The 22,146-nt window shown below is 39.6% G+C and overlaps 1 protein-coding gene across 6 annotated transcripts in view; it reads left to right on the top strand.

The window, feature by feature from the left end:
* Positions 1-22,146, top strand: part of BABAM2 (BRISC and BRCA1 A complex member 2) — a 453,750-nt gene that overhangs the window by 220,008 nt on the left and 211,596 nt on the right. For all 6 annotated transcript variants that reach the window (XM_073791483.1, XM_073791482.1, XM_073791484.1 and 3 more), the window contains one exon: positions 18,529-18,638. In XM_073791483.1, coding sequence (XP_073647584.1) covers positions 18,529-18,638 — 110 coding nt within the window. The remainder of the gene's footprint in view (positions 1-18,528; positions 18,639-22,146) is intronic.

Here is a 22,146-nt window from a genome sequence, read left to right as displayed (position 1 = left end):
ACAAGGACGTCACAAAGAAAGAAAACTACAGGCCAATATCACTGATGAACATAGATGCAAAAATTCTCAACAAAATACTAGCAAACAGAATCCAACAGCACATTAAATGGATCATACACCATGATCAAGTGGGGTTTATTCCAGGAATGCAAGGATTCTTCAGTATACGCAAATCAATCAACATGATACAACATATCAACAAACTGAAGGAGAAAAACCATATGATCATCTCAATAGATGCGGAAAAAGCTTTCGACAAAATTCAACACCTGTTTATGATAAAAACCCTGCAGAAATTAGGCATAGAGGGAACTTTCCTCAACATAATAAAGGCCATATATGACAAACCCACAGCTAACATCGTCCTCAATGGTGAAAAACTGAAATCATTTCAACTAAGATCAGGAACAAGACAAGGTTGCCCACTCTCACCACTCTTATTCAACATAGTTTTGGAAGTTTTAGCCACAGCAATCAGTGAAGAAAAAGAAATAAAAGGGATCCAAATCAGAAAAGAAGAAGTAAAGCTGTCACTGTTTGCAGATGACATGATACTATACATAGAGAATCCTAAAGATGCTACCAGAAAACTACTAGAGCTAATCAATGAATTTGGTAAAGTAGCAGGATACAAAATTAATGCACAGAAATCTCTGGCATTCCTATACACTAATGATGGAAAATCTGAAAGTGAAATAAAGAAAACACTCCCATTTACCATTGCAACAAAAAGAATAAAGTACCTAGGAATAAACTTACCTAAGGAGACAAAAGACCTGTATGCAGAAAACTATAAGACACTGATGAAAGAAATTAAAGATGATACAAATAGATGGAGAGCTATACCACGTTCTTGGATTGGAAGTGTCAACATTGTGAAAATGACTCTACTACCCAAAGCAATCTACAGATTCAATGCAATCCCTATCAAACTACCACTGGCATTTTTCACAGAACTAGAACAAAAAATTTCACAATTTGTATGGAAACACAAAAGACCCCAAATAGGCAAAGCAATCTTGAGAACGAAAATGGAGCTGGAGGAATCAGCCTCCCTGACTTCAGACTATACTACAAAGCTACAGTGCTCAAGACCGTATGGTACTGGCACAAAAACAGAAAGATAGATCAATGGAACAGGATAGAAAGCCCAGAGATAAACGCATGCACATAGGGTCACCTTATCTTTGATAAAGGAGGCAGGAATGTACAGTGGAGAAAGGACAGCCTCTTCAATAAGTGGTGCTGGGAAAACTGGGCAGGTACATGTAAAAGTATGAGATTAGATCACTCCCTAACACCATACACAAAAATAAACTCAAAATGGATTAAAGACCTAAATGTAAGGCCAGAAACTATCAAACTCTTAGAGGAGAACATAGGCAGGACACTCTATGACATAAATCACAGCAAGATCCTTTTTGACCCACCTCCTAGAGAAGTGGAAATAAAAACAAAAATAAACAAATGGGCCCTAATGAAACTTCAAAGCTTTTGCACAGCAAAAGAAGCCATAAACAAGACGAAAAGACAACCCTCAGAATGGGAGAAAATATTTGCAAATGAAGCAACTGACAAAGGATTAATCTCCAAAATTTATAAGCAGCTCATGCAGCTTAATAACAAAAAAACAACCCAATCCAAAAATGGGCAGAAGACCTAAATAGACATTTCTCCAAAGAAGATATACAGACTGCCAACAAACACATGAAAGAATGCTCAACATCATTAATCATTAGGGAAATGCAAATCAAAACTACAATGAGATATCATCTCACACCAGTCAGAATGGCCATCATCAAAAAATCTAGAAACAATAAATGCTGGAGAGGGTGTGGAGAAAAGGGAACCCTCTTGCACTGTTGGTGGGAATGTAAATTGATACAGCCACTGTGGAGAACAGTATGGAGGTTCCTTAAAAAACTACAAATAGAACTGCCGTATGACCCAGCAATCCCACTACTGGGCATATACCCTGAGAAAACCATAATTCAAAGTCATGTACCAAAATGTTCATTGCAGCTCTATTTACCATAGCCCGGCGATGGAAACAACCTAAGTGTCCATCATTGGATGAATGGATAAAGAAGATGTGGCACATATATACAATGGAATATTACTCAGCCATAAAAAGAAATGAAATTGAGCTATTTGTAATGAGGTGGATAGACCTAGAGTCTGTCATACAGAGTGAAGTAAGTCAGAAAGAGAGAGACAAATACCGTATGCTAACACATATATATGGAATTTAAGAAAAAAAAAACTGTCATGAAGAACCTAGGGGTAATACAGGAATAAAGACTGTGTCCTACTAGACCTACTAGAGAATGGACTTGAGGATATGGGGAGGGGGAAGGGTAAGGTGTGACAAAGCGAGAGAGAGGCATGGACATATGTACACTACCAAATGTAAGGTAGATAGCTAGTGGGAAGCAGCCGCATAGCACAGGGAGATCAGCTTGGTGCTTTGTGACCGCCTGGAGGGGTGGGATAGGGAGGGTGGGAGGGAGGGAGACACAAGAGGGAAGAGATATGGGAACATATGTATATGTATAATTGATTCACTTTGTTATAAAGCAGAAACTAACACACCATTGTAAAGCAATTATACTCCAATAAAGATGTTAAAAAAAAAAAAAAAAAGGAAAGGAGTGATACACTTTCTTCACTTGGCTTTCCAAGAAAAAAGTCTCTCAATTTGGGTTGTCTGATGTTCCATCATGATTGGATTCTGTTTATGCGTCTGTAGCAGGAATATCACAGAAGTGGTGCTGTGTTCTTCTCACTGCCCTCTCTCACGTGGCACACCCTATCTGTTTGACCCATTACCAATGTTGTGTTCACCTTCATGACTTGTTTGTTTAAAGTGCTGTCTGTAAGGCTCTCCCCTGCAAAGTTACTTTTTCTCTTTTGTAATTGGTAAGTGTTTTGTGGGGAGGGCCTTTGAAACCATACAAATGTCTCATTTTTCATGAAACTTTATTTATAGCAGTATGGACTCATGATTTCCCATTTGATTTAATGGATTATAGTTAGTTACCATCATCGTTCATTTAGTTATTTATTTTTTTAACATCTTTATTGGAGTATAATTGCTTTACAATGGTGTGTTAGTTTCTGCTTTATAACAAAGTGAATTAGTTATACATATACATATGTTCCCATATCTCTTCCCTCTTGCGTCTCCCTCCCTCCCACCCTCCGTATCCCACCCCTCTAGGTGGTCACAAAGCGCCGAGCTGATCTCCCTGTGCTGTGCGGCTGCTTCCCACTAGCTATCTATTTTACGTTTGGTAGTATATATATGTCCTTGCCACTCTCTCACTTTGTCCCAGCTTACCCTTCCCCCTCCCCGTATCCTCAAGTCCATTCTCTAGTAGGTCTGTATCTTTATTCCCGTCTTGCCCCTAGGTTCTTCTGACCATTTTTTTTCTTTTTTTTAGATTCCATATATATCTGTTAGCATACGGTATTTTTCTCTTTCTGACTTACATCATTGTTTATTTTGATGCTCAATATTATTTCTATATCTATCCGTGTATATTAAACAACTATGTTCATACGGATACCTCCAATACCAATTTAATATGCTGGATTTGTTCTGTTTCCTTCCTCTTTGTATGTATTTGTAACTTTCTTCTTTGAAAGTGATAAATCCAGTTCCCATTCTCCATAATATAATTTGGATATATTACCCAGCGATAAATCCTATTCCCGTTCTCCATAATATATTATGGATATATTACCCAGCGATAAATCCCGTTCCCATTCTCCGTAATATATTGTGGATATATTACCCAGCGATAAATCCCGTTCCCATTCTCTATAATATATTATGGATATATTCCATTAGTTACACAGCCCCCACCCCCGCATGTGACCAGCCTCCCATTGTTGCTGCTGTCTCTCCCTCGTGTGGGCACCCTCTGCACTCTGCTTGGGCTCCAACACCCTACACCAAGTTGCCTTTCTATGGGGACATCCTTCTCGTTCTGCTCTGGACCACTGTAGAGCTCCCGCCCTCACCCCACATTCAGCCTTGCTCTCTAGTCCATCTTTCCCAAGCTGTTAGAATACTCTTTCTAAAGCAATCTGATCATTTCACTACCTTGTTTGTAATCCCTTTTTGTGTTGCCCTTAAAAAAACAAACTCCTGGCTGAAATGCATCAGGGTTGTTTACGGTCGGTCCCTTAAACTTGTCCAGCTTCATGTGTCACCCCTCCTTACTAGTGTCCTCTGTTTCAGCCTTCCTGAACGCTGCCCTGAATGTGCCATGTACCTCTGTACCCCCGTGTCTTTCTATGCACTGTTCTCTCTTTGTTTCACTCCCTTATACTTTTTATTCCTTTAGAGCACTGAGATTCCTTCCAATTAAAAATGTTATCTCCTTGAAAAGCCGTATGTGACAGCCAGTTTTGCCCTTTCTTTAACACCTCTCCTTCTTCCTGCCATAGATTCACACCTCTCTTATAATATACCTTTATTCTAACAGTTTTAATCAGGTGGTCAGTTATTATTATTTTTATTGTTTATTTAGTTTTCCTACTTGTGTGTAAAGGCTTTGAGGGCATGTGTCTCTAGCACCTTCTAGGTAGTGCCTAACACAGAATAGGGTATTAATACATGTTCGTAGAATGAATGAATGAATGAATGAATCCTGAGGTCAGTCCCAAAGGTATACTCTGTATAGAAGGAGAATGGAAATAATTGAAGACAGAAGAAGATAAAAGAAATCTGCAATATATTTTGCCCAGGATGCATAGACTTAGTAGGTCCAGCCATGGTTCATCTGGGGGAAAAGCCCTTTTGAGTTTGCTGAGGCATTGGGAAGGTTTTCTGCCCGTGTATTTTTTTTTTAACGTGGTTTGCTTGTTTGTTTTTTGACATAGTCTGTGAAACCTGTTTTGGATTGTTGTGCAGATTTTCATGTACACTTAGCAACATTTGATTCAGTAAGTAACAGACCCAAGAGACCCAAGAGCTAAAGGGTTCAACCTAGTCTGCTATCTTAATTGCATTCTTTCATGCTTATTTGATACAAACTTTTATCAGTAAGTTGAATCCACATTCTAATGTGAACAAGAAATGTTAAGCTGTTAGTAGCTTCCCTGGAGAATTGCAACTTGCTAGGACGCTTCAGTACTTTCATCATCATTGATGTATCATGAAATGTCACAGTTTCTGTTCATAAGCACAGAACTGCAAATGTTCGTCAATTGGTCTATCTTAAACCTGTTATTAGCTTAGAAATTAAAGAAATATTCTTTACCAACCCAAGCCAAGGATAAAGTCTAACTCAATTTATAGTTCTTCTAAATCTGGTCATCAGCACCTCTATAATTAGTAAAGTTCTAAATAACAAAGCCACCTACTCAATAGTTAATGTATGCTAAGTCCAACATTTAGAGTTTTTCATTTTGGGAACTTTTTAGTATAATATGTTCTTCATATGAAAATTTCTACTCTTAGTAAATTTCCTCCTGTTTGGGGGGGTCTTACATTTCCTTTTTGATTCACACAGACCTCATTTAGTAAGCGACATAGAGTTTTCAAAGAAGATTTGTATACAGTAGATTGACGTAGTGAAAAAAAGCATTGATGCAGGAGTCAGCAGTCATGGGTTTTGGTTTCAGCCCTGTGACTGATCAACTCTGCACATTAGACAAATCACTTCCCTTATCTCGGTTTCTCCATCTGTAAATCTATGAAGTGTGGGTATTGAATCAATGACTACAAACTTTATTTTTAATATAATAGAAACCTTTTTACAAATGAAATCTTTCTCCCAGTGCCTGGTATACAAAATGCCCGGTATATGTCTTAAGACATATACTCTCAGGTACACATGATCCCAAGTTTTCCCCAGAACACAGGGCCTCTCACTGTTATGGTCTCTCCCGTTGCGGAGCAGAGGCTCCGGATAAGCAGGCTCAGCGGCCATGGCTCACGGGCCCAGCCGCTCCGCGGCCCGTGGGATCTTCCCGGACCGGGGCACGAACCCGCATCCCCTGCATCGGCAGGCGGACTCTCAACCACTGCGCCACCAGGGAAGCCCTCTTTTTTACTTTTAACGTTCTCTGATTTTATTTACCCTTTGCTCCTGTCATTTCACCTTTGGCACATTTCCAACGTCATTGACCTGAAGGGGATAGTGTTCACAGTGCCAGCTCTCTTGACCTGGTCCCTTTCTCTGGCTCCTCCATAGCTTATGGACGTGGCCGGTTAGAAGAATATTTGAAGAGTACCTTACTGTACTTTTCCGCTTCTACCACGATTCTTTCCTCCATTTAACTCTGAGGTTTTGGAATATACCACAGATACTTATTTTTAAATCCTAAACTTTGTCTCAGATACCTTCCACAGTCTTCCACAGCCCCGTTCAACATCACAGTTCATCTGTGTTCTCCTCCTGTTTAATCACAGGATGGATATCTTAGTCCATTGCTTTTCAGTTCTCTATTTTTGGACCTATTTTCTCTCCCTTAAGTGTCAGTTCTCTAAGCCGGTGCTTCTCAAACTTTGATGTTCTACAGATCATCTAGGCATTTGTTAAGTATCCCCCAGGTGAAGCTGGTGCTGCTAGTCTGATTCGCAAGGCTCCATCCACACAGGCTTCATTCAGCTGCCGGCTGTTCACAAATGTGATGCCACGTCTGCATTTGGGGTCTGTTACTGGGCCCCTGTCTCTACACATTTTGAGCTAGATAGTCTGGAGTAAGGAAGTGGTAGGACTGTCGTCACTGAAAAACGTCCAAAGCTTACTGTTTAATGTCATGCAGGCTGGGAAAGTCAGAGCTTCCTTTCGCTGCCTTCTACCACCTCTAGAAGCTTTGCTTGTTTCCTCTTAGGATGCCCATTACTCTCCTGCTTTATCTCCTCTCTTATAAAAGTCTAATGCCAGGAAGGAGTCTGATGAATTCACTCTCAATACGTAGAAAAAACTGATGCGTTTTCAGCCTTACCTTTTAAGAATTAATCATGTCCTATCTTATCGGATCTCTTATTGAAGAAGCAAAAAGGAACATTTCTCATCTTCATGTGTTTACATCCGCCTCTTTAAGTTGGGAGATGGATTCTTGCAATTCTTTTTTTCCTTATTGTTTCCATCAAAATGTCTCGCCCATGGTAGGTAAATCATAAATGAGTATTGACTTAGCGATAGCACATGGTGTGTTGTTTGGAAGTCGATTAGAAATGGCAAAAAGATTGCTCTTGCCTTTTTGTCTTATAGGGTTTGCTCTCTCAGTCAAGTGTTTGAACTTGAATTTTCCTCTTATTCTAGGGGGTGACCTGAACCCAAGGGATAATGGCTCATTCTGCCCCAAATTACACCTACTGATTTATATTAGAAAGTCAAGTTAATAAGGTACATAGACCTCTGCTGTTTCTGCTAGGGATGTCTGCTTGTGGAACCCATTTTTGGATCAGCAGATTACTGGAAAGCATATGTGGTCATTCTTTCATACACATATTCACACATTTGTTCATCAAATACTTATTGGGTACCTATTTTTGTAGTAGGCACCATTCTAGGCAGTGGGAGCACGACAGTGAATGAAACACTGCCCTTTAAGGAACTCAGCCAGATACATGATAAGAGCACATATCTAAGTAACTTTAAAATGCAGATGAAACAATAAAATGTTACCATATGAAGGGTGTAGCTAAATACCTGTAGGATTTCAGAGGAGAAACCATTACCTCAGAGGGCGGGATCAGGAAGTCTTGTGAGAGGATATGGCATCTGTTAAAGAACAGATAGAATTGGGAGGTTTGGGGAAGAAGGCATTTAGGATTGAGTGGCAGGATGGAGTTCGGACAGCTGCTGCAGTTAGGGTGTGTCAGCGGCAGAGTGGGAAAATGAGGCTGGAAGGATACCTTGGAGGGGCTGGAATGCCAGGCCACTGTAGAGCCAGGGTGCACTTTTGAATCTGAGAGAAATGCAGTATTTACTTCTCAGAGCTCATTTTCTGCTCTGGAATCATTCCTCCAGCCAGTTCCAGAGGGATATGGCTCTAAGCCTCTAGTTCTTTTCAGAGCTCCTATCTGCCCTTTAGGTTCTGCAGATAACATCAATATGCAAATCGAAAGGTCTCTGATTACTTCAAGGAGAGAGTGTCTAGTAGGCTCCGTTCTCTGTTTTAACACCTGTGGCTTGTGACTGTCGCCAATTAATGAGGGTGCGGTACCGGGTGGCTGAAACAGCGTGGAAGTAACCAGTTGCCTAGTTGCCATGGGCACCAGACTGTTTGAGCCAAATGATTCGCTGGGTGGGTAGGTGCAAAGGTATTATGCACTTCTAGGGTGCCGTTCCCTTCTGTCCTCACACACACAACCACCCAGGAAGAATCTCTAAACCCTATAACTCAAAGCTACCTAGCATGGAAAGGATAGGGTGGAGCTTTAATAGTAGAAAGAATAACATGGTAATGGAAATGATGTCAGACCAAGAGTCGGGGAGGAAGGAGTAAGAGAAATGAAACTTAACATTTACCGGGCACATTCTTCATGCCTGGTTCTGTGCTTGGCTACTTTCATATACATTTGCCAAAGCCTTGCAAACCTGTTGCTTTCCATAATGCCCACATTTAGCATGTCATGTGGAAAAAATATAAAAACATGCAAACTCTTAGCAAAATTTTTTATTTCTGTAGCTAAAAGATCCCCATTTCTATGCAGTTGTTAAATTGTATGATGAACTTGCAAAACGTTTGTGTTCAAACGGCTTGCTGCTGCGGCTTGTCCGCCTTTAGCGTTGGCACCTCCAATACCTTTTCATTCACTGGGTGAGGTTTAGGGTGGCTAGAGAGCGGGGAGTGCAGGCTCTTCCATCCAAGGCCCGGGATGGCTTACTGTGCTGTTTCAGGTCCACCAGGGCGAGAAGCAGTAAGTGCAGGAAAATAGCCTCGCTGCAGCCGGAGCCCGATGCTGCGGCCGATGCTCTAGCAAAGCTTTCTTCTGGCACGTGCGGAGGCGTGCCGCTCACCTCTGTCCTAAAAGCCCCTTCTAGGCTCTGATTAGGGCCTGGCACTCCACAGCACGTAACAAGTATTCAGATAACTCAGGAAGTCTCTTCTTAGCACTTAGTTCTGTAAATTTCAATTTGCCGTGGTTATCATCTATATTAGTTAGTTTAACAATTTACAAGAGAAAATGCTGGTTATAAGTGAAGGGAAACCACTTCAAACCAGCATAAAGCACGTAGGGCAATTTACTGGCTTTCCAAAGCTGGGAGAAGGTTGAAAAGCCAAACAACAGTAGGGGCAGGACGCAGCCGGACGAAGCACCACGGGAACTCGGTGCGAGTGCTGCCCGGGACGCTCTTCTCTCTCAGCTCTGCGTCTCTAGGGTGCAGGCTTTATTCTCTCACCCTACAGCCTGGCCTCTTCCATGAATGGGAAATATGGCTACTGACAGTTTCTTTTGCCTGTGCAAAAGGACTGGGCTCTTCCAGGACCCATCAGCTGTTCTCAGGGGGTTGGAACTGGCATCTCTGCCATGAGCTGTAAGGATCGGGGCTTACGGGTGGGAACTAGAAGAGAGAGGGGCTTCCCAGGAGAAGAGAAGGTGTCAGGCAGGTAGCGTCACAGATAGCCACTGTATCAGCTCCCCTTTCAAATGTCTTTTTCTATCCCTTACAAAGAGCTGTATGAACTACTTACATAAAAGCTTTATCTACCTTTTCCTTAAGTTATGGAACCATACTGGGGATGTGGTAAATGGTGTCGTATTTGTTCCATATGCGCTTAAAGAAAACTCACTATTGTTTTAACTTGTTTTGTTGGGCTCCTGGATGACAGTCTGGCACAAGGTTTGTATCTGTAGGTGTGCATAAAATCACAACTCAGATGCCTGAGGATGTGGTTTAGTTTGATTTGTAAAACACTTACCAAAACTGATGCTTATATAAATAAGCTTAGCTTCCTATCAGACTCATTAAGAACACATTGTTAGGGTAATAGGGGAAACCCCGCACTCCAGATTCTTTCTCTAGAAACATTGGTGAGTAGAGAAGGTGGTGGAAGCCAGGAAACATCCTGTGCTTCCAATGAGGACCCTGGCTGTACTGCAACCCCCGCCCCCCCCCCCCCCACACCACAACCTCTAACCCTCTGGAGAGAAGGCTCCATTTTACACACCTTGTAGTCAATGCTGTGATTATTCAAAGAAAGTTGGTGGTTCTCAAGGCTATGTCTATTAGGTATAATAACGGTTGGGACAGTAGTTGACCAATGAAATCTTGATCATCATTATTTTAAAAGAGCCAGGAATTTTTTTCCCCAAAGTTGTTTGCACAACATGTGTTTCAATTTAGTTTTATAAACAGAAGCTATAACCAACATATTAAGGTTAAGTACAGCTTCACAAGCAGATTCCTGCATAAATGAGAGCAGTGAAATGGTTTTTGTTTATGAAACTAATAAGCAAGATATATATAAAAAAAAACCCTAACCCCATACTGTATCGTGACATCTCATAGTAATGAACTCAAGATGTCACTTTTAGAAAACACGGGTAGGTGACAGCAGCTCTTTCCTGGTATCCTGGACTCCCCTTCTAAGAGCTGGCTGTTTCAAGAACATCGTAGTTATCCTTTCCCGACCCAACAATCAGCTCTTCCTATTTCCACTGAGTACAGTTAGTTAATCATAGAGTGTGCCTAATTGTACAGAATTGAAGGAAGATTGATGTTATGGCTTAGAACTCCACAACCCTCATCAGTGTTCTTGGGGAAGCCATCCTCTTTCCTTCACTGAGTCTGTGTGAAGATGTCAAACAAATACATTTTATTTGGCATGGTGGCCTTTATAGCTTTTAGTCTTCATACTCTTAAAATTTTAAATTTCTTGCTCCACCGTTTCTAAAAGTAAACATTAAAACACATAAAGCATGTACTCCTCAATTAGTTTTGAATACCCATTGGTGCAGGCAGGATAGTCTATTTGGGGTAAAAAGGGAATAAGAAATGGCTGCTTAAGTTGCTCATGGTCGTTTGGAGCACACAGGATTTAGACACTAAGTGGAGGACAAGTACGTGTTTAGTAAATCTCTGCTATCTTTTCTGCATGTGGGTTTCCAAGTTTTTTATATCTTTCTTTGAGCACTGATACTGAGTCTTTTCTTTGTGCCCAACAGCATGCCAGTGGGTATAGCATCGTGGCTAAGAGTCCAGGTTCTGAGTCAGCATACATGGGTTCAAAATTCATTTTCACCATTTAATCACTTTCAAGCCTCAGTTTCTTCATCTGCAAATGTACAATAATAGTACCTACCTTATAAGGCTGTTATGGCAATTGTATGAGATAATGCATAGAAAGCACTAAGGAAAGTGACTATTGAATAAACACTGAATAAACGTCAGCTGTTGTTATTAGACATAATAGGAAGTAGGAGATCTCTACCCTGCCCTCAAGAAATTCACAGTCTGTTTGGAATTTAAAATATACACTGCTTAAACGGCATGGGGAATTCATGAGGCAACATGTAAAAACTACCAAGGGTAGACATAGATCACACTGCAGTTGAAAGGAATCTTAATGGAGCAAGTGAATTTACAATCAGAGTTAAAGAAATTAAAGTCACTGGGACTTCCCTGGCGGTCCAGTGGTTAAGATGTCACCTTCCAATGCAGGGGGTGCGGGTTCGATCCCTGGTCGGGGAGCTAAGATCCCACATGCCTCACGGCCAAAAAACCAAAACATAAAACAGAAGCAATATTGTAACAAATTCAATAAAGCCTTTAAAAAATGGACCACACTTAAAAAAAATCTTTAAAAAGACAAATGAAATTAAAGTCACACCAATTAAGAAAAGGAGAGAAAGAGCATTTTTAAATTGTGTTTTATTTTTTAATTGAAATATAGTTGATGTACAATATTATGTTACCTTCAAGTGTACTACATAGTGACTTGACATCTGCATACATTATGAAATGATCACTACAATATTATTGACCATATTCCTTATTCTGTATCTTATATCCCTGTGGCTTATTTATTTTATAACTGGAGGTTTGTACCTCTTAATCCCCTTCACCTATTCTGCCCTTCCCAGCCCCCTCAAGAGAAAGAGCTTTTTGATAAGGGAAGTGGCAAGCGCAAAAGTGTTAGTCAAGATCTAGTAAAATACATGGGGAGTGGCCCAGTTTGTCTGGACTAAGCAGAGGGAATCTTTTTACTCCCATTTCTATTTGGAGAAACCAAATCAGACGTAACTCTCTTAAAGGCTACCTTCACAAGATATATCAATATATCAAAGTAGTTTTTAGGCAAGAACTCAGTATGTGGTGAGATAAGCAGTAACTAGGCCTTCAGAACCCCAACCCCAGTGCAGCAACCCCTGCTGCATGGAAAGGAGGGGCCCAGGGCAAAAGGGCCCGACAGGACGCGACGCCCATTGATTCCTTACTCTTGTATCCATTTTGCTTTCCGACTACACTGCCTTTCCTTGCACTTGTATATTTCCCAGCACTTTGATGAAGAGGAAATGACCTGATTTCAAAAAAAATGACCAGTGTCTTTATTGGACAGAGACCCCTTAGCAGTGAGACCAAGGTCTTCTGTCAGGTACATCGTTTTCCTCGTTCTTGCATATTTCTTTTGCTTAGATTTAATTCAGTTCCCTAGCATGTTCATTGTCATGTCTTAATGCTAGTAGAATACAAATTCGAATGTTGACGGGGACTACTTATGCTGATATATAGCGCAGTGAGTCAAGAGGACTTTTCATCCTAAATCTCCTGTCGCAAGTAATGAGAGGCCACTGCTGAGTCTCCACAAGCTGTCTTGGAACAAACGCTCTCTTGAAACTCCCATTCCCTCCTCACTCCTTGCCCCCTTCCCCTGCTTTCATTTTTCTCCGTAATATTTGTAACATATTACCTATTTTCCTTACTTTGTTAAATGTTTGTTAAATGAACGGTAGCATCATGAGAGTCTTATTCTCTTACTTGAAAAAACCTGACTTTGAAAAATCTAAATTTATGTAATTTGATGACGAATCTGTAATAGCAAAATACTGGGCCTCTAAAGTACAAACCTCACTTAGTATATTTTAAAATAAGTTTCTGTTTTGGGGATTTTTAATTTGCTTACATCTTTTCAAAAGCTCATAGCTTTTGTATAATGAGGTGCTTACTCAGACCTAGTTTCTTCGCCCTAGGAATCATGATTAATCCTGGGTCTTGTTTAATATCATTTTAAATGTAACTCTAAATGGTTCTTACTCTATTTTTCACAGACAGTATAATAGCTTCCTTATAGTCTTTATGTCCACAAACTGGTTTTGCTAGTAATGGTTATAGCTTTGTTGTAAGCCTTTTCGAATTGAGAAATACAGTGGCTTTTTTAGTCTTCCTATGTGACATGTGGTTTGTAATATATATTGTCCAGCTAATGTCTATCACCAATTAGTTAATTGATAGTTTGTTCCTGTATTGACACTCAACATATAGGGGCTTGTTTAATGGCTGCTTTCCTCACTTGGAAAATTAGCATATCAGAAAGGTACAACATAATGATAAATTGTACTTGTGTTTGCTTTCATTTCCAAGGCTAATTGTTGTCTTTTCTACACCCTTTGGATATTTGCAATGAGCGGCGATTGAGAATAGGTGTATAGATAAACCATTATGACCTAAGCAGAATGTTAACTTTTATTAGTCGGTATACCCTTTGCTTACCTATGGTTCAGCTTTGAGTTTTCTTTGATAAAATCTTAAGTAGTCATAGATTTAAGGAACTAGAGAGATAAATATTGAGAAACTTTCTAGCAAAAAGCATTTTCTGTTTTACTCCGTTATTTCCTCATTCTTACAGTCATTCCTGCATTAATTCAGTTTTTTTTCAACCAATTTGCTATATATTTACTATGTTCCAGACACAGGGGATACAAAAATGAACAGGAAAAACTCCCAGCCTGCAAGGAACTCACCATCTAGTGACTATTCACTGCAAGCCGTAGGAACCCCTTTGTGCTACAGCCAAGTGCCGAGCCAAATCCATAGTTAGTTTTCAGCAAAATATCATGGCCATTATTGCCTCACCCTGTGTATATCAGTGCCCGACATGCTTTTATAAAGGTAGGAGTCAGTATTTTTTTTTTTTTTTAGCTTCATGTTCGGCGTCTTTCCCCCATTTTAGCTTGTTGCAGTTTCAAATGGCGCAGATAGAAAGCCCTGAAAATGTATACTTATACATTTTTAAATGTCCCCTACTACACTGTAACCACCCCCTGTTTTCTAAATGCTGCCATTAGTGGTTACAATAATCATCTGTAATGTTAGCTTCTAAGAGCCATGGTACAAGAGCTTCTTTTATAATTTCCCAGATGGAAAGGAACACATGTACAATCCTGTTAGAGTTGCAGAAACTGGAAACAGCTCTGTGTGGATTTGTATTTTTGGAACTCTTTGGGCTTATTTAAGCTCTCAAAGTCAAACTTACATATCCATTAGGAATCAAATACCAACTCGGGGAAAACTCACGTGCCACACCAAGGGGAATAAATCATATTAAAGTAGTTCGTAAAGGAACTCCTGGAAACAACTATTTTCATATTCAGAGTAATGTTTCGTGTACTTTTTGCAGGATGCCAGATAATAAACGTTGATTATATAAACCAGGGTCATTCCGGTTGTTTGGAGGACTGTCTCTGAGCATTTCTGTTCTTTGCTTAAATGGTAGTGAAATGAGAAGTTAAAAAGCAGGAAAGGGAAATAATTATAAATTATCCATAGGCATATGGAATGAAGCTGTTAATTAAAAGGGTTTTTAGTGGGCCCAAGTTTTGCAGTGTTTTTTTTGTTTTTACAGAGTTTTGTGACTTGAGGTCAGAGCCTTGACCTTTAACAAGGAAACTTAGTCATTGGAGAAAGGTATCTGAAAGTCAGTTCAATGTTAGTTCTTTTTTTATTGTCTCTCTTAAGATGACCAGCCTAACTCGAAAGGGGGACTACTTCTACACTTAGATTATAAAATGAATTTGTCCCGGGACTTCCCTGATGGCACAGTGGTTAAGAATCCGCCTGCCAATGCAGGGGACACCGGTTCAAGCCCTGATCCGGGAAGATCCCACATGCCGTGGAGCAGCTAAGCCCGTGAGCCACAACTACTGAGCCTGCACTCTAGAGCCCGCAAGCCACAACTACTGAGCCTGTGCACCACAACTACTGAACCCTGCGTGCTCTAGGGCCTGTGCTCTGCAACGAGAGAAGCCACCGCAGTAAGAAGCCCATGCACTGCAACGAAGAGTGGCCCCCTCTCGCTCTAGCTAGAGAAAGCCCACACACAGCAACGAAGACCCAATGCAGACAAAAATAAATAAGTAAAGTAAATAAATTTATAAAAAAAAATAAAATAAAATAAATTTGTCCCTCTGAATGTGAATTTTTTCAAGCTTAGCTTCAACCTTATTTTAGATATTTTATGAGTTTTAGAGTCATATAATTACATAGTTTCTATTTGTTGAGACTATAAGTATTTTTAAAATTTTCCATCCTTACTTTGCAGAAAGGAATATTCAAGGTTGGACTCTTTATCATCTATAAAAGAGCAAAAAGTGATAGATAAACTCAGACTCCCAATCTTGGCTTTCCTTTTAAAACCACTAGTTCTAGGGACCTTGGTGTACCTGAGGGGGTGTGTGTGTGGGGGGAGGACAGGAGCAAGGAGCCAGTACTTAGTTTCCAGACATCACTGGTGACAGCAACTTTTGTAAAGCAGGTTGCTGAAAATCACTAGGAGTGGAGAAAAACAGTTAGGAATTAACGTTAAATTGTTTATTGATTTATCCATTCAGCAGACATTGAGTGGTTTCTGTGTTCCAGGCACTGTACTAAAATCATCCTTGTACGTACTTCCTGTGTCATACCACCTAAAAATATATTCCAGATATACATGTGTATTGCAAATCTACATGTAAAAATAAAATTGTAACAATGTTAGATGAAAAACTAGGAAAATGGTTAAATAACCCCTGAGTTATTAACCAGATTTAACTCTATAGCAATCTAAATTTTCTTCTGATGTCAGAAGAGCCCCTAGACAAAGTCAGAAGTCAAAAAGAGAAAATATGTATAATACACATGATAGACAAGGGTTAGTAAATCTAATACACGGCAATAACAAAAAAGTCTAAGAACCTTTAAGCAAAATGGGTAAAGGATTTGTTGGGAAAATTTACAGGAGAAATGTAAATGACCAGTAAACAAGTGAAAAACATTGCCCAGCTTCATTCATTGAGTCTAAATTGAGATACCATTTTCCAGCTATCAGATGGCCAACATTAAATTAAAGAGTGACAACAGCCAGTGTTATCCAGTGACTCAGGATGAACGGAAAGAGGCTCTCTCTCATACTGATGCAAACTCATGGGTCCAAATGTGAACTGCTGCACGATCAAGTAGCTAAGAACTACAAACAACCTGAATGTCTGTTGCTAGGGGAATGGTTAAATAGAAAATAAATCCATGCCGTGGAATATTATGTGGCTATTTAGAAAGCAGTTGGTAGAGTCCTGTGTATAATATGACTCCATTAGGGAAAACAAGACACAGGGTTAAAGAGTTATTTATATGCAAGTGTGTGTGTGTGTGTTTATGATCATAGAAAAAGCTGTTTAAGCCCATGTAACGGTTACTATTGGTTACCTTGAAAAGTGAGGGTGGAAATGCTTTTTCTTTTAAAAACTTCTGTATCATTTGACTAGTTACAACAAGGCTAAATGTAATGTAAAATGAAAAATCAGTTGAGAAGTTATAAAAGAGAGAATGAAAAGGGAAGGGTAAGTGGCCAAGAGACAGAAGAAGACCAGGAGAGTATAGTTTCTTAGAAGCAAGAAAGAGAATTTCCCGAGGAGAGAGATTTCCATGTCAAATACTGTTTAGAGATCAAGTAAGGTAAGGACCGAGAGGCATTTGCTGTGTTTAGTGGCTGCCTGTGGGAAGAAGTAAGGTCAGAAGGCTACTCTAGTGGGCTAAGGGGAGGCTAAGAGGAGGGGAGGGAGTGAGGCAGGGAGTGTGGACCACTCTTTCAGCAGTCTGTGCAGGGGAGGAGAGAGAGAACCCAGGGAACTAGGTAGAGACCAGCATGATTCGTTTCTTTCTTTTTAAAATTTTTATATTTTAAGATGGGAGAGACTTCCAGTCCTTGTCCCTATGTATACTTGCCACACTTGTGCATCCTATAGACACAATAGAAGGCAGAGCAAGGACACTGAAGATGCTAGAGGTGAGCAGGTGAGCATGATGTCCAGCTTCCTAGGATGCAGGAGAAACAGGGCTGAGGTTAGTTTTAGATCAAAGGAAGGACTTCATATCTGAGATTCTCACAGCTCACGGGCAGTGATTCTTAAAGTCTGGGTTGGGACCCTCCTAGGATGGCTGCTGAGCCCTCCTGAGGACCTGTGAACTGATTCGGAAATGTGGGTCAGTTCTTACCTGTCCTTTGGGGTGAAAGATGCACAATGCTATCAAGTTTTTTAAAAAACCTGCATTTGACTTGGAGCCACTATCAACCAGAAATAAATTATTAAGGGTTTTTAGAATTTGCTCTTCACAAATTGAAATCAACATGCAATGAGAATTTATTCTAATTTGGTATTTTCTTCTGGCAGCCTGGCAAATACTCAGGGCTTGGCAGCAATCATAAAGCACATGCACATAGTTGTAAATCCCACAATTTTAATTCAGGACAATTCAGTGTATCATCCGTGTTGGTTTGGGTTGGTTATGACATTCGATTGTTGCTATTCTTGCTTTTTAATTATAAATTACAGTAAGTTTAGCTTTATCATTACCAGTCTAGTTTATTGTGGGTTGTTTGGTTAACCTCTCAATGTTTCTTGATACATATCTGGATCAACAATGTTTTTGTCATAATATTCTTATAACTAGTCTTTTAAGATACGTATGTCTTGTGGTTCACATATGAATCATCCATAATCATTTTGCTAAAGCAGATATATACATCAACACCCTGCCATTTGCATGTACAGTGGAATACTTCACAGTGATATGCTTCTTGGTAATGTTTGCCATTTAAATAACTTATATTATCAAGGTAGATATAATAAAATTACTGGGTATTTTAAGATTTTGTTGTTGTCTAGTGATATAAATCATGTTTATAATGCATCTTCATCCCAGAAAAAGTAAATTTTAAGCCATTTGTATGTATTATGTAAATTATAAGCCATTATATATCTTGCTAGCAGCATGATTACTGTAATTTGTTAACTATGTTTTTGTCTAATTCTTTGTTATCACCAGATTCACTTTTCCCCTCTTGGAATGTGGGGACAAGTGAAATTGGTGGCAGGCTTTTTCTCACTGTGGTAGGCTTTGGTCAGAAAGTTTGAAAGCTATCACTCTAAAAGAGTGACTAGGTAGGTGGCAAAGGATGTGTGGCGTCTTGAATCCAGGTAGCTCACACCTCTGGTCTCATTGCTAGTGGGCTGTAAGCTGGTCACCAGAAAGATGTCATGAGAGAAGGAACTGATGGCATTGTGTTTTTCACTAACTGTTTAAGGATGTGAATGAAGACCCTGGAGAAGATGTGGCCCTCCTTTCTGTCAGTTTTGAGGACACTGAAGCCACTCAGGTGTATCCTAAGCTGTACTTGTCACCCCGAATTGAACAGTAAGTATCCGTGTCATTTATGTTATGTAGCCTGATGCTTCTCCTTGTTAATCAAACATGCTTGCTACTTCTTTTGCCACTCTTAAGCTCTTAAAATGACTTCTCTTTATTGACTTTTGTTTTCTTAAAAATGAATTCTATTCAGAGTTTAGATTTCAGAGTAAATGCAGTTGGTATTTGCAACTGTGATCTTTGGATGAGACTTAGCTGTGCAGTTTGTGATGTGAATACTGTGCCTGGTAGACTGGATTCACAATTGTGACTCCTTCCAAATGCCCCTGAGTATGTATGGTTACCCGAAAGAGGACTGCTGAACAACATCCTATGCAATTTCTTGTGTATTTGTAATACTTACAGTTGTTTGCAAAAATGTAACCAGTATCCTGACAGTATTAACTTATCCAGATTAGTGAAGGGAATAGAATAAGCAGATAGCTTAAAACGATGACATGTTCGAATTATTTTTCTGTGTTGAAATAGTTCTATATAACTTTACACAACATTCAGGCTACATGGTACAAGTAGTTTATTTTATTTTATTTTTTTAACATCTTTATTGGAGTATAATTGCTTTAGAATTATGTTGTGTTAGTTTCTGCTGTATAACAAAGTGAATCAGCTATATGTATACATATATCCCCATATCCCCTCCCTCTTGTGTCTCCCTCCCACCCTCCCTATCCCACCCCTCTAGGTGGTCACAAAGCACCGAGCTGATCTCCCTGTGCTATTTGGCTGCTTCCCACTAGCTATCTGTTTTACATTTGATAGTGTATATATGTCAATGCCACTCTCTCACTTCGTCCCAGCTTACCCTTCCCCCTCCCCGTGTCCTCAAGTCCATTGTCTCCATCTGCATCTTTGTTCCTGTCCTGCTCCTAGGTTCTTCAGAACCTTTTTTTGTTTTTTGATTGCATATATATGTGTTAGCATACAGTATTTGTTTTTCCCTTTCTGACTTATTTCACTTAGTATGACAGACTCGAGGTCCATCCACCTCACTACAAATAACTCAATTTCGTTTCTTTTTATGGCTGAGTAATATTCCATTGTATATATGAGCCACAGCTTCTTTATCCGTTCATCTGTCAGTGGACACTTAGGTTGCTTCCATGTCCTGGCTACTGTAAATAGAGCTGCAATGAACATTGTGGTACATGACTCTTTTTGAATTATGGTTTTCTCAGGGTATATGCCCAGTAGTGGGATTGCTGGGTCGTATGGTAGTTCTATTTTTAGTTTCTTAAGGAACCTCCATACTGTTCTCCATAGTGGCTGTACCAATTTACATTCCCACCAACAGTGCAAGAGGGGTCCCTCTTCTCCACACCCTCTCCAGCATTTATTGTTTCTAGATTTTTTGATGCTGGCCATTCTGGCTGGTGTGAGGTGATACCTCATTGTAGTTTGATTTGCATTTCTCTAATGATTAGTGATGTTGAGCATCCTTTCATGTGTTTGTTGGCAATCTGTATATCATTTTTGGAGAAATGTCTATTTAGGTCTTCTGCCCATTTTTGGATTGGGTTGTTTGTTTTTTTGATATTGAGCTGCATGAGCTGCTTGTATATTTTGGAGATTAATCCTTTGTCAGTTGCTTCATTTGCAAATATTTTCTCCCATTCTGAGGGTTTTGTTTTCGTCTTGTTTATGGCTTCTTTTGCTGTGCAAAACCTTTTAAGTTTCATTAGGTCCCATTTGTTTTTATTTCCATTTCTCTAGGAGGTGGGTCAAAAAGGATCGTGCTGTGATTTATGTCATAGAGTGTTCTGCCTATGTTTTCCTCTAAGAGTTTTATAGTGTCTGGCCTTACGTTTAGGTCTTTAATGCATTTTGAGTTTTTTTTTGTGTATGGTGTTAGGGAGTGTTCTAATTTCATTCTTTTACATGTAGCTGTCCAGTTTTCCCAGCACCACTTATTGAAGAGGCTGTCTGTTCTCCATTGTATATTCTTACCTCCTTTATCAAAGATAAGGTGACCATATGTGTGTGGGTTTAACTCTGGACTTTCTATCCTGTTCCATTGATCTGTGTTTCTGTTTTTGTGCCAGTACCATATGGTCTTGAGCACTGTAGCTTTGTAGTATAGTCTGAAGTCAGGGAGCCTGATTGCTCCAGCTCCGTTTTTCTTTCTCAAGATTGCTTTGGCTATTTGGGGTCTTTTGTGTTTCCATACAAATCTTGCAATTTTTTGTTCTACTTCTGTGAAAAATGCCATTGACAGTTTGATAGAGATTGCATTGAATCGGTAGATTGCTTTGAGCAGTGTAGTCATTCTCACAGTGTTGATTCCTCCAATCCAAGAACATGGTATATCTTGCCATCTGTTTGTATTATGTTTCATTTCTTTCATCAGTGTCTTATAGTTTTCTGCATACAGGTCTTTTGTCTCCTTAGGTAAGTTTATTCCTAGGTATTTTATTCTTTTTGTTGCAGTGGTAAGTGGGAGTGTTTCCTTAATTTCTCTTTCAGATTTTTCATCATTAGTGTATAGGAATGCAAGAGATTTCTGTGCATTAATTTTGTATCCTGCTACTTTACCAAAAGCATTGATTAGCTCTAGTAGTTTTCTGGTAGCATCTTTAGGATTCTCTATGTATAGTATCATGTCATCTGCAAACAGTGACAGTTTTACTTCTTTTCTGATTTGGATCCCTTTTATTTCTTTTTCTTCTCTGATTGCTGTGGCTAAAACTTCCAAAACTATGTTGAATAAGAGCGGTGAGAGTGGGCAACCTTGTCTTCTTCCTGATCTTAGTGGAAATTGTTTCAGTTTTTCACCATTGAGAATGACGTTGCCTGTGGGTTTGTCATATATAGCCTTAATTATGTTGAGGTAAGTTCCCTCTATGCCTACTTTCAGGAGGGTGTTTATCATAAATGGGTGTTGAATTATCTTATGGATTTTATCCTTCAATTCGTTAATATGGTGTATCACATTGATTGATTTGCCTATATTGAAGAATCATTGCATTCCTGGGAAAAACCCCACTTGATCATGGTGTATGACCCTTTTAATGTGCTGTTGGATTCCATTTGCTAGTATATTGTTGAGGATTTTTGCATCTATGTTCATCAGTGATATTGGCCTGCAGTTTTCTTTTTTTGTGACATTTTGTCTGGTTTTGGTATCAGGGTGATGGTGGCCTCGTAGAATGAGTTTGGGAGTGTTCCTCCATCTGCTATATTTTGGAAGAGTTTGAGAAGGATAGGTGTTAGTTCTCTAGATGTTTGATAGAATTCGCCCGTGAAGCCATCTGGTCCTGGGCTTTTGTTGGTTGGAAGATTTTTAATCACAGTGTCAATTTCAATGCTTGTGATTGGTCAGTTCATATTTTCTGTTTCTTCCTGGTTCAGTCTTGGAAGGTAGTGCTTTTCTAAGAATTTGTCCATTTCTTCCAGGTTGTCCATTTTATTGGTGTATAGCTGCTTGTAGTAATCTCTCATGATCCTTTGTATTTCTGCAGTGTTGGGTGTTACTTCTCCTTTTTCACTTCTCATTCTGTTG

This window comes from Tursiops truncatus, chromosome 14 (assembly GCF_011762595.2).
Source record: "Tursiops truncatus isolate mTurTru1 chromosome 14, mTurTru1.mat.Y, whole genome shotgun sequence".
Lineage (NCBI taxonomy): Eukaryota > Metazoa > Chordata > Mammalia > Artiodactyla > Delphinidae > Tursiops > Tursiops truncatus.
Note: the sequence above shows the minus strand (reverse complement) of the source record. Positions and strands in the feature narration are given on the sequence as shown.